This window comes from Pristiophorus japonicus, chromosome 5 (assembly GCF_044704955.1).
Source record: "Pristiophorus japonicus isolate sPriJap1 chromosome 5, sPriJap1.hap1, whole genome shotgun sequence".
Lineage (NCBI taxonomy): Eukaryota > Metazoa > Chordata > Chondrichthyes > Pristiophoridae > Pristiophorus > Pristiophorus japonicus.
In genome coordinates, this window is record NC_091981.1 from 126884637 (window position 1) to 126896995 (window position 12359).

The 12359-nt window shown below is 42.8% G+C and overlaps 1 protein-coding gene across 1 annotated transcript; it reads right to left on the reverse strand.

The window, feature by feature from the left end:
• Positions 1-272: 272 nt before the first annotated feature.
• Positions 273-11432, reverse strand: npy (neuropeptide Y). Its single transcript, XM_070880932.1, has 4 exons — positions 11330-11432; positions 10430-10617; positions 1944-2024; positions 273-521 (listed from the first exon to the last, which is right to left on the reverse strand). Exons 2-4 carry the CDS (start codon positions 10615-10617, stop codon positions 497-499), a joined length of 294 nt encoding a protein of 97 aa, XP_070737033.1. The 5' UTR covers positions 11330-11432; the 3' UTR covers positions 273-496.
• Positions 11433-12359: the final 927 nt, after the last annotated feature.

A 12359-nucleotide genomic window follows, 5' to 3' on the forward strand; every position in this document is an offset into this window, starting at 1 on the left:
TTATATATTTTGATGTTGGATAAGTACACTGGTTGTGGAAACTCAGTTATATTCCAAAAGAGTTATAGTGCAGTATGATACACAAAACAATTCAGCAGAGGTCACAGACACTATTAATAGATAATGTTGGCAAATCATAGTTTTTCTTATTCAGCTTTACGTCATGGTTAGGTAAGTTTATACACTTCTTCATTTAGACTGTGTTGTTTTATTACTGAATTTTAATAGCACAAACCAGTCCTTACCATACAAAGAATAATTTCTTTTTCACCTTTATAATGTATTACATATTTAATGCACATAATTTATTTTAATAAACTTTATATACAATATAAGATGCAGCAAAAAAAGTACTACCGATTTCAGTGATGGCTGCATGCATTGGCCGACTTTGAATGTAAAATTAAAGTCTTTAGAACAGTGAGAATATTTCATTTTCATAACAATGGAATGTTGACTGAAATGCAGGTCACATTAAAGAAAGTCTGGATTCTAATCACCACATGTACGGCTCATCATACCTGCAAGCAGAAACAAAATGAGTAAATGCAACATTTCCAATTTGAAATTGAAGACATGCAAAGGAGTTTTGGTGAAGGGTCGTTGACCTGATACGTTAACTCTGCTTTCTCTCCACAGATGCTGCCTGACCCGCTGAGATTTCCAGCATTTTCTGTTTTTATTCCAGATTCCAGCATCCGCAGTATTTTGCTTTTACAAAGGAGTTTTGTTGGGCAATGTACACAATTTCTAGCCTTTCACAGAAAACGCAGTCTCAGGTGGAGGTTCTAGAACTTGTCTGATCACCTGATCTCTTCCCTGCCTCCCCAGCCCCTCCCCCACCCTCAGGCTACTGAGACCGGTTGTAGTAGTTACTGCTAACCTAGTTGAGCTCTGGGGGCAGAGCACCATCTTATTTGTTCTATTTGACTAAGTCCCACAATGGACTGTTCATTTATCCAGTAATAAATGTTTGGATTATCAATTTAGTTAACCACTCCTAATAAAAGGAAATATTTGGCTATTCAATGTTTAGTTAAAAGTTTGTTAGACACACAAGGAGAATCCCATTCATTTCTAATGTATCTTCAATGCTAACCTAATTAGAGGATCATCTGTAAAACTAAATGGTTACCTGAAAGGATAAAATTAATTCATTTTAATCTTTTCAGCCTCATCAGGAAGCTCTCATTGACATATTATCACTACTATAGAACTATTAGGCGATAGCTTCTGGCTTTTTTGTTACACTTGATGTGATTTAATCTGTCCAGCTCCCCCCATTGGCTGGGTCATGTTGTGGTAGCATAAAAATAACCTGAAATTCTGAAGAAAAAAACCATAAAGACACTTCCATTCAGCTTCGGGTTCATATATTAAGTTCAAGGTACAAGGTGACATGCTTATGCCAAATAGCATCAAGAATAATACCTATCATTCTTGCTATATTGAATTTTACTGAATTTCAGTTCATCTCTTATTTCACACCAGTTAAACAGTGAAGCAAAATTTAAATCCATACTTTTTTTTCTTTATGACAACCAAATGAACCTTTGACAGACTTATATTTGCACTGTTCATTTTCTTGCACATTTCTTTTACTTTGTTACTAAAAATATATAGGCTAAGCATTACATTGGGCTCAGGAAATTGTTGTTAGATGTTTTCATGATGTGGCTGTAATGTAAAAAAAAGGAACTGGACCTCAGATGGACTTCCTCATCAATTCTTAGATGATTGAAACCCACCATTATTTAAATACACTCCTTCAATCTAGACTAAACTAATTACATTTAATAATGCTACAGAAGTCAATGAATGTATGCCCACCCTCATCTTTTAAATGGCGCATCTGGTGCTGTCGCTATTGAATTATTTTTAGCTGTACACATCTACCATGAAAAGCTGTGTTGTTACAATAGGTCCTTGGCATGTATACTCACCTGTATTTAGGAAAACTTTCAGAGTTTTCCCTCAGCAGCAGATCAGTGATCAGTGTCTCAGGACTGGATCTCTTTCCATATCTGTTGCGGACAAATAGCCATAATATTTTTAAAACAATACCAGAGTTGTTCAGTTAATTAATTCAGCTTATATTCAAAAAAAAACATACATGTCAAATAAATTCTGATATTCACTGTTCCTAGCTCAGAAATTACTTCTGAATTTTTCAAGCACATCCATGTTTTCTTTGGCACGCAGACACATTTCCTTTATGCTCTTTGATCTGCTGATGGTGATAAAAGCTGCTCCAACTGTGAGTATACATAATTAATATTCATTCGGCTTAAAAAACACTATAAAATGAATTGAAATCAGAAATAAAAACAGATAATGCTGAAAATACACAGAAAGTCAATCATCATCTGAAAAAAGAAAGATATTTCAGATGCAGCACTACATCAGAACTAGCCAGAATCTGATTGTTCCATGAACTGGACCATTTTGATGAAATGCCTTGTCTGAAACATCAACTTTTTTTTTTAAATAAATGGTGAAAAGCTAGGAACAGTGGCTGTCCAAAGAGATTTAGGTCCATGCACACAGATCTCTAAAAAGTAGTGGAAAGGTAAAAGAAAATAATCAAAAAGGCTAATGGAATGCAAGCCTTAATAACTAGAGGGCAAGAATATGAAAGGGAGAAAGTTATGTTACAGCTATATAAAGCCCTGGTTAGGCCACATCTGGAGTACTGTATACCATTTTGGGTACAGCATCTTAGAAAGAATGGCCCCAGGTTTCCACATGATTTGCTCCTGATTTTTAGGAGCAACTGGTGTAGAACGGAGTATCTTAGAAATCGGAATTCTCGTCATTTAGTTTGCTCCAGTTCTAGTCAGTTAGAACAGTTTCACTTTGGAACAGAATTTTTTTTCAAAAGGGGGCGTGTCCGGCCACTTACGCCTGTTTTCAAAGTTTCGTCAGTGAAAACTTACTCCAAACTAACTTAGAATGGAGTAAGTGAAGATTTTTGTACGCTCGAAAAAACCTTGTCTACACTTTAGAAAATCAGGCGCAGGTTACAAATCAGGTGTAGGGAATGGTGGGGGGGGGGGGGGGGGGGAAGTGTTTAAAGGGAAGTTTACAAACATTAAACACTTCAGTTTTACAAATAAAGAGCCATCATCAATAATAAATGATAAATACATCAATAAATCAACCAATAAATCAATCAACAAAAAAAATAATATGAAATAATTTTTTTTTAAATCAATAAATAAAACATTTTCTACTTACCGACTGCAGCACTGGGAGCCCTCCAACAGCGTGCTGGGATGCCCCCCCACCCCAGTGTGTCTCGATCTCTCTGTGTGTGTCTCTCATTCTCTGTCTGTCAATGTCTTTCTGACAGCGAGGGGAGAGGGAGGAGGGGGGTAGAGGGAGAGAGCAGGGAGCAGAGGGAGGGAAGGGAGAAGGGGAGAAGGAAGGGGAAGGGGGAAGGGATGAGATGGGGAAGGGGAAGGGGGAAGGGAGGAGATGGGGGAAGGGGAACAGGGAAGGGAGGAGATGGGGGGAAGGGGGGAGATGGTGAAGGGAGGAGGGAAGGGGGAAGGGAGGAGAGAAGGGAGGAGATGGGGGGGAAGGGGGAAGGGGAAGGGAGGAGATGGGGGGGAAGGGGGAAGGGGAAGGGGGAAGGGAGGAGATGGGGGGGAAGGGGAAGGGGGAAGGGAGGAGAAGGTCAGGTTGGGGAGAGGGAGGTCAGGTCGGATCCAGTCCGGGGGTGGGGGCGGGGGGGGGGAGCGGGAGTTGGGTCGGGTCCAGTCGGGGGTGGGGGGGGGGGGAGGGAGAAGCGGGAGTGGGAGTCGGGTCGGGTCCGGTCCAGGGGGGTGGGGGGGGCGGGAGTGGGAGTTGGGTCCGGTCCGAGGGGGGGTGAGGGGGGGGGGCGGGGCAGCGGGAGTCAGGTCGGTGTCGGGTCCGGTCCGGAGGCGGGAAGTGGGAGTCGAGTCGGGTCGGGAGGAAGCAAGAGCTGGCCGTGGGAGGAGCCTTATTCACGCAGCCCCAGTGAGGCCATTCGGCCAGGGCTAGGGGCTGCGTGCTTCGGGCCCCTCCCACACAGTTTCGGGCGCCTGGAGCTACTGCAATTGCGCGCCAACTGTAACGCGCATGTACAGAGGTCCCGGCACTGTTTTCAGCGCAGGGACCTGGCTCCGCCCCCTACAGCTCCTGCTGCGCTGCGCCGAGGGCCAGTGGACCTGCAGGGAGGTGGAGAATACGGAGGTTTTTTTTTTTTTAGGCGCACTTTGTGGCGCGAAAAACGGGCGTCCAGGTCGGGACTGCGCCGTTCTAGGCGTGGCTCGAAACTTGGGCCCGATATATTGGCCTTGGAAGGAGTACAGTGCAGATTCATCAGAATGTTACCAGGGCTTCAAGGGTTAAATTATGAGATTACATAGAAAATTCAACACAGAAACAGGCCTTTCAGCCTAACCAGTCCATGCCAGCGATTATGCTTCATTTAAATATCCTCCCATCCTTCCTCATATAACTATCAGCATAACCCTCTATTCCCTTCTCCCTCATATGTTTATCTAGCTTCTCCTTAAATGTATCTATGCTATTCTCCTCAACTATTCCCTGTGGTAGCAAGTTCCACATTTTCACCAGTCTCTGGGCAAAGAAGTTTCTGCTGAATTCCCTATTTAATTTTTTTGCTAACTATCTTATATTGATGGCCTCTAGTTTTGCTCTTCCCCACGAGTGGAAATATTGTCCGTGATTTCCCCTAACTCGGTGGGTCTGTGGTGGGTGACATCGGTGGTGGGTCCTGACCTCGCTTCTGGCTCCATCCCGCTGTATAATATGACTTTCATTTGATTGGGCTTGTTAAGCTCGCCCAGCGTGTTACCCAGCCCAATTAGAGGAAGCGGGTCTGGTGACATCATTTCATGACGCGTCATCAGCCAGTTTCCTGAAAGGGACCATGGTCACATTTGTCTTGACAGTTGTGCTGTCAATGTTCTACAACATTGAGGAGCTGCAAACACTGACAAGCACTGCACAAAGACACAGGGCTGCACCAAGGCTCTCCCATGACTCCCTCCATATGTTTATGAATGGAGTCACAGCACGAAGGGAGGTTCTCTTCCCTTCCAACGGGTGGAAGAGACCTCCCCAGGAGATCAAGACAGCCTGGCTGCACATTGCACAGGAGGACACAAGCAGGGATGTGGTCAGGAGGACTTAGGTGCAGTGCTACAAATGTTTCAATCAGCTCAGTAAATCACAAAATGTTATTACAAAGCAATACTCAACCTCATCCTGCTGTACCTCTCATCACACCCCCATCACTCTGCCTTCCCTACCCTACACATCCTTACTCGCACCAACTTACCTTGGACTTCCACCCATCCCCCTATATTATCACATCCCCATCTCATGAGCCACCCCTCACCCTCACCCTCATCCTAGTGCAATCGTACCAGCTAACAACACACAAGGGTAGGCACTTGGGTGTTTTATACAATGTTGATGCAAAGTTTCTGTTAATGTGGTGTAAAATATTGAAACCTTTATTTTTAAACACATTGTTTTCTTGGACAGGCTTTGGAAGTGGCTTAGTGATTTGCAGTGAATGGAGAGACATATCGAACGGTACCACGCACAATAATGATGAGTGTGAAAGGAATGGCTTGAGCCTTGTAGGGATGCTTTACGGTGTTGGTGTGGGGTGGTACCAGCCTGGCACATCATGTGGCAGCCAGGGTGTACAGCATCAAGTGAAGTAAATCTAACCATAGTGAGGCCATCCCCCTGGCCTCCCAGGCAGCAATGTGGCCGGGTGCTGATGCCCTCTGCCCTGTGCAGCACCAGGTGATTACAGAGAAGGTTGGTGTTTTTGTTAGTGCTGCTGGTGTGCCTGGTGCTGCTGGAATTGCAACTGTTCGTGGTGGGATTCTGAGGACCAAGGTGAGAGAGTATAAAGGGCACCCATGTTGATGGACTAGATGGCAGGTGAAGTAGAGATCACAGAAGCATTCTGTCAATGGTGAGAGAGTTCTTCCAATGAGGTGAGAGTGGTTGGAGAGTGGAAAGTGGAATGCCTACAGAATGTGTGCCGAAACTGGAGTGAGAAAAATGTTCTGCCTGAGGAAAGTTATCAGTCAGGTGGGAGCTTTTAGTGTTCATTTGAAGCTGTCAAGTAATCAGCTGGAGCAATGGCCACTGAACTCACGCAATAGCTTGTTAGCCGTGGTCTGCACACAGCCGGGATCCCATGGTCATGAAGTTAAAGACAAAACGGAAGTGAAAAAAGCATGTTAAGCATCTAATAATTAGATGCTAATCATTTTAATTAGGCCCCCCACACTGCTGGTTGGGTCTGCTCAGCATTGACGGGCCCAACATTGGGAAAGGTGTGTGATGGTGGTTTCACAGCGGGGTCCCGACTCACTGTCAAAAGAAAACACCTTCCCACCCGACCCGCCACCAATCCCATCCGCTAACTGCAACCCCCCCACACCCCCAAATTTCTGGTCACACTCTCTGTGTATATTCTATCAAAAACTTTCATAATTTTAATGACCTCTATTAGGTCACCCGTCAGCCTTCTCTTTTGAAGAAAAGAAAGAGACCCAGCCTGTTCATCCTTTCCTGATAGGTATAACCTCGCAGTTCTGGTATTATCCTTGTAAATATATTTTGCACCCTCTCCAGTGCCTCTATCAATTATTTTTACAAAAATCGATTATATTAAATAAATATAAATTACAAACTAGGCTTGCATTCCTTGGAATACAAAAGGTAAAGGGGTAAATTGATTGAGGTTTTGGGGATTTTGAAAAGAATTGATAGAGTAGATAGAGATAAGCTTTTTCTGCTGGTGGAGGAGTCTAGGACAAGGGACATAACCTTAAAATCAGAGCCAGGCCATTTAGGAGAGATTTAAGAAACATTTCTTTAAACAATTGTCGGACACTTGCCCACAAAAAGCAGTAGATGCTAGCTCGATTAATAATTTTAAATCTGAGATCCATAGATTTCACTAGCCAAGGGTATTAAGGGATTTGGAGCAAAGATGCGTAAATGAAATTAGGATACAGATCAGCCATGATCTCATTTTGAATGGTGGAACAAGCTCAAGGGGCTGAATGGCCTACTCCTGTTCCTATCTTGCTTCCAGATCCTGATAGAAAATGCTTAAAATGTTGAAAATGTACAGCAAGCTCCCCTCTAAACGTTCCGAAGGGACTGCTCCCTCCGTGACACCCTGGTCCATTCTGCAGTCACCCCCAGCACAACCTGTCCTTCCCACGGCACCTTTCCATGCAAGCACAGGAGTTGCAACACCTGCCCCTTTACCTCCTCCCTTCCCACTGTCCAGGGCCCCAAATACTCCTTCCAGGTGAAACAGTGATTTACTTGTACTTTTTTGAATTTAGTATACTGTATTCACTGCTCACGATGTGGTCTCCTCTACACTGGGGAGACCAAGCGTAGGTTGGGTGACCGCTTTGCGGAGCATCTCCATTCAGTCCGTAATTTTGACCCTGAGCTTCCAGTCGCCTGTCACTTTAATTCTCCACTCCATTCCCACTCTGACCTCTCTGTTCTCAGTCTCCTACACTGTTCCAACAAAGCTCAATGCAAGCTCGAGGAATAGCACCTCATCTTTTGTTTAGGCACTTTACAGTCTTCTGGACTCAACATAGAGTTCAAAAATTTCAGAGCATAACCACTGCCAATCTTTGGGTCCCTTTCTGCCACCCCCCCCCCCCCCCCCCCCCAGCCCCTCTCAGAGCCGTTTCTTTCTTTCTTTTTTTCTCCTTGTCTCTAATGTCAGTTGGTCATTATCCCACCATTCACACCCTACCTTGACTAATGATTTTCTAACTCCTGGCATTACCATTTGAATTTGGGCCATCATCCCTTTCGTCTCTCTAATCTCTCCTGTCTTCCAACCTATCACAGACCTTCCCTTTTGTTCTTTCTTCCCCTCCTCCTGTCAGTGCTTGTTAAGAATGTGTTTTTTTCGAACACTCCAGTTCTGACAAAGGATCATCGACCCGAAACATATACTCTGCTTCCTCTCCACAGATGCTGCCTGACCAGCTGAGAGTGCTAGCATTTTCTGTTTTTATTCCAGATTCCAGCATCTGTAGAATTTTGCTTTCATATCAGCAATAAACATTCTACAGCAAGGCATTGAAGTGTGGATAAAAGCGCTGAAGAAACTGCAACAGGAACAGTGGATTTGTCAAAAGAGAGAGGGCCAAGTGGCTTTATAAAGAGACCTCAAATGGAGGCTCCTCTGTTGCGGTGGAGGTAAAATGTCCCAACTAATTACTAGCTGGAACGCTGTATAATTACAGCTTTCTTTGGTTCTGCCATGTATTTTGGTGCAGTTGCAATTGAACAAACTTGCTGCTACAGGGCAAACATAGAAACATAGAAAATAGGTGCAGGAGCAGGCCATTCAGCCCTTCGAGTCTGCACTGCCATTCAATATGATCATGGCTGATCACAAGTATTCTACTTTTCAATCGAGACACAAATAATAAATGCCATGGTGTGTATATTATTGTATTATGTTTTTAGCCACAATATATTACAAAGTAGTTATCTATAACCTTAAATCAGTTATATCACCAGTCAGTTAAGTATTTAATATGAATGCCATTTTTCTAGTGGTTCGTTGTTCTAGGGGAATGATTCTTAATTTGGGATTTTCATAATTGAAATGAGAGAGGCCCGGGGTTCAAATCCCTGACGAGCCCTTCTGTTTTTACTTAAGGTAAGTGGATAGACCGGAGAAGCTGTGTTGTTCTCTTTAGAGCAGAGAAGGCTAAGAGGAGATTTGATCGAGGTGCTCAAAATCATGATGGGTCTGGACAGAGTAGATACAGAGGGCTACGGGAAAGAGCAGGGGAGTGCTTTTGCAGAGAGCGGGCACGGGCTCGACGGGCCGAATGACCTCCTTCTGTACTGTAACCATTCTATGATTCCCAATCTCTGTTACTGAGGGCATAACTTCAGTCAGTCCGGTGGACACGTTTTCGTTACATTTCATGAACGGATAAAGAAGACTAGTTTGAAAGCCGAGGTCATCAGTAACCATGGCAATATAATGAATTGTCTCTTAGATTAGCCCCCCACTTAGTATTAAACGCCCTGGACCCGTATGTATCAGATAAGACATTGAGTGCGAAACCACAAGAAAAGTTACTAATTTGTATCCTCGTGTTTAAAGCAGAGAAAGGGCAAAATTTAATTGTGTTCCATTTGTGGCCAGGCTGTTATTTCCCTGAAAGTTATCGGCATAGAGATCAGACAAGAATCCTTATCACACATTTACCAGATGTCACTGTTATCCAATACATTAGTTGTCTATTGGCTCCATCATTGTCAAATGCACAGTGTCGGTCGCTGGAATAGGCTATTATAGAAATTACCACAATCCACCAAAACATTTCATTTACATGAACTCCAACCGTGCACTGGTAACCAAGTTGTTCTAAGTCTAGTCATAATACCCGACACTTCACATATTAAAATCCGATATCTTTCCCCAGAAAATTACTCTGGGACAGTGTTCAGAAACTTTAATACAAGTAGAGCTTCTCTTGACTCACAACAATTCATTACATCATTTTTAAGATTTTATACGGCAAATCCTTGGGAAAGTAAACGCTCCTACATCAGATTATTTTTTTACCGAAGTCCTAACCTCGGTAACATTACTTACCTAACCGATAACACTTGCTGCTTTAATGAGAAAAACTACATTCAGACAGCAGACGTGAAGACAGTTTTGTACCCAGAAATGCTCTCAGGATTCCCTTCACACATGTGCTGTGTATTTATATTCTAAGCATTGAGGTTTATTTTAAAACAAACAAGCACGAGATTTTGATGTAATAACCCAAAGTATAGATATAAATGTGATGACAGTATTGTGATCTGCCCCGCCTCTATTGTATGGGTCTCTCCCCTTCCCGCGCTGCGCCTGCAGGAGACATTTTAGTCACTAAACCAGATCAAGTGGTGAATGTTGGCGTGTGTTATTTTACACAATCTTGTATTGTCGCTTTAGTAAATCCAGCGAAGGCCACGGACACGCGTGGCTACTGCCCAGCACTGAGCCCAATGCCTGCATCAATCACTTATCAGATCTAATGCAAACATGAATACATTCAAATAATTTCGAGACGTGTTGCTAGACGAGATTTTAAACGTGTCGAATCCTGGAGTTGTTAGTAGCTAATTTACCAAATACAATATTTATAGAAATATGTATAGATTGAAAAGCTTTGCCTTTGTATTTTTTTTTAAATGGTTAGTTGAACTCTACACTATCCTGGTGTCTATTTCTTTCTCTTCCTTTCCCTCATGTTAGTTTTGTGCTAAGCAACAATACCTCGTCTCATTGCACCAAAACCAATTGGCTCTGTTGAGAGCACTGAATTGATACACGGGGAGCATGTGGGCTTACCTCTGCCGTGTGATGAGGTTAATGTAGTGCCTCAATGCGGAGTAATATTTGGCCAAGTCCTCTGCAGGAGCACCTTCCCCGGGGTTGTCAGGCTTGGAAGGGTAGGCATCGGCAAAAGTCCCTATGCAGATCAGCATGCAAAATGCAAATGTGAACACTCCCAGCCAAAGCTTCATGTTGTTCTGCATCTGAAAGGAAAAAGTACAGTAAGCGAGACATTTTCCAAACACGCTGCGGTTCGTAACAAGAACAACGTGGTCTTTATTTAGCTGGAAAGGAAAATGATCATCGACATTCCCTGGTGGTGTAAACTGCTCACCAAACGTACTGTCATTTACTAGAACGATCACTGTAGATAACACATACTGAGAACTGGTCGCGATGTGCAGCGAAATTGTAAACAGATTCTGCCAGACTGCACATATCATGTAACTCCACATAGCGACCACAGCAGTTCCTCCCCAAAGGCACCTACACACAAATTTACATTTTTTAAAGTTCTGGACCATGAAAAAAACAATGGGTTTTATTTCCATGTAATTTATATAATTTATACATTATTCACAATCCTTTGATTAACAGCCGTTTGATGTTGGTATAAGAAACTTTGTTAAAAGTAAATGCTCACTGCTATATCCGATAATACATTAATTTAGAAAGTTTAAAATAAGCTTCAAATTAATAACATCATTTTAAGATGCATCTATCTAGTCATTCATAATCATAATTAACCAAACTATATTGATGTACAGGCAATGCGTTTTTCGCGAGTATTTTCTAGGTACACTATGTACTTAATATAGTTTATACACGATATAATATTGAACCTTTGTGCCCTAGAACTACCTGGAAAACACAAACGGATTATGCACAAGACCGGCTCCAAGTCCGTGTACTCACGTTTCAGGTCTGCAGATTGGTTGGGAATCTGACAGGAGGTTGTTGCTGCTCTCTGTGCGTCTCTGTCTGTTTGAGTCTCTGAGAAGCTATTGACATGTCATGCTTTTTATGTGTTCCCTTGGTGGTACGAGGGAGGTTCCTGGTCACGCTTAATTGACCAGAATTCGTTATCGCATTCCTGCAATGGCGAAACTACGTCAGTAGCGCGGGTGTAGGAGACCTGTCACTGACGTCCTGATGCGCGACTGATAATAATGATTGCTTTCTTCCAACTCAAAGGAAACTTTATGTTACATCTACCGGAGTCCCTTCCTCCTCTAATATCCCAGGGGAGAACTTGCAATAAAGTATCATTTAAAAAATAACGTTAGCGTTTCTCAATCTTTGGTGTATTCATAACACAACTAGAACAATCCGAACACATTTGAGCCTGTTCTTTCATTGGACTGAGATCAGACTGTGGCTCGCGCGGTTCCTCCGGTGCATTTGCAGGTATGTATATGAAACATAAAACCATTTTAGATCTACTTGGAAGTCCGCAGCTCCCGATTTCATTTATTGTGGTCCAGTGTAAGCTTCTGAGTAAATTACACATATTTCCCCACATTTCCACATCTTTTGGATTCGATTTCTGTTTCTGCTTATATGCTTCACAGTTGTCAGGCGACACGGATTTAATAAAACGTTACTAACGCCAGTGCAAGTATATTTTAAATGAAACGATCCTATATCGATAATATTATTACAATGGGCTTATAAGTGTTTCTGATTCGTGTTTAATTGCAACGAGATGAAATCAGACTGCTTTACTGGAGCGTGAGGGGAGTTTAACCCTTCAATGGGTTCCAAATATTCAAATGCATACCTGCAGATCTTTGAAACTAAATAAATCACTGAAATAATTCGAAACACTCGGAAGAAATACAGGATTGTATTTGCAGTCTCGGAAGTTTTATTCTGCTTGGTATAAAAATAAGAGTTGCAAATCGTCTCGGTGCAATTGAATGAAATGCTCCCATTCGCCGGTCTT

What these genes read in the sequence shown, in the direction of transcription:
- npy (XM_070880932.1), bottom strand. Translation starts at nt 10,617, where the DNA reads ATGCAGAACAACATGAAGCTTTGGCTGGGAGTGTTCACATTTGCATTT. An exon ending in AACCTCATCACACGGCAGAG is followed by an intron (nt 2,025 to 10,429) that starts GTAAGCCCACAT and finishes TGTCCGCAACAG; the next exon opens with ATATGGAAAGAGATCCAGTC. An exon ending in GAAAGTTTTCCTAAATACAG is followed by an intron (nt 522 to 1,943) that starts GTGAGTATACAT and finishes TTCTGCTTGCAG; the next exon opens with GTATGATGAGCCGTACATGT.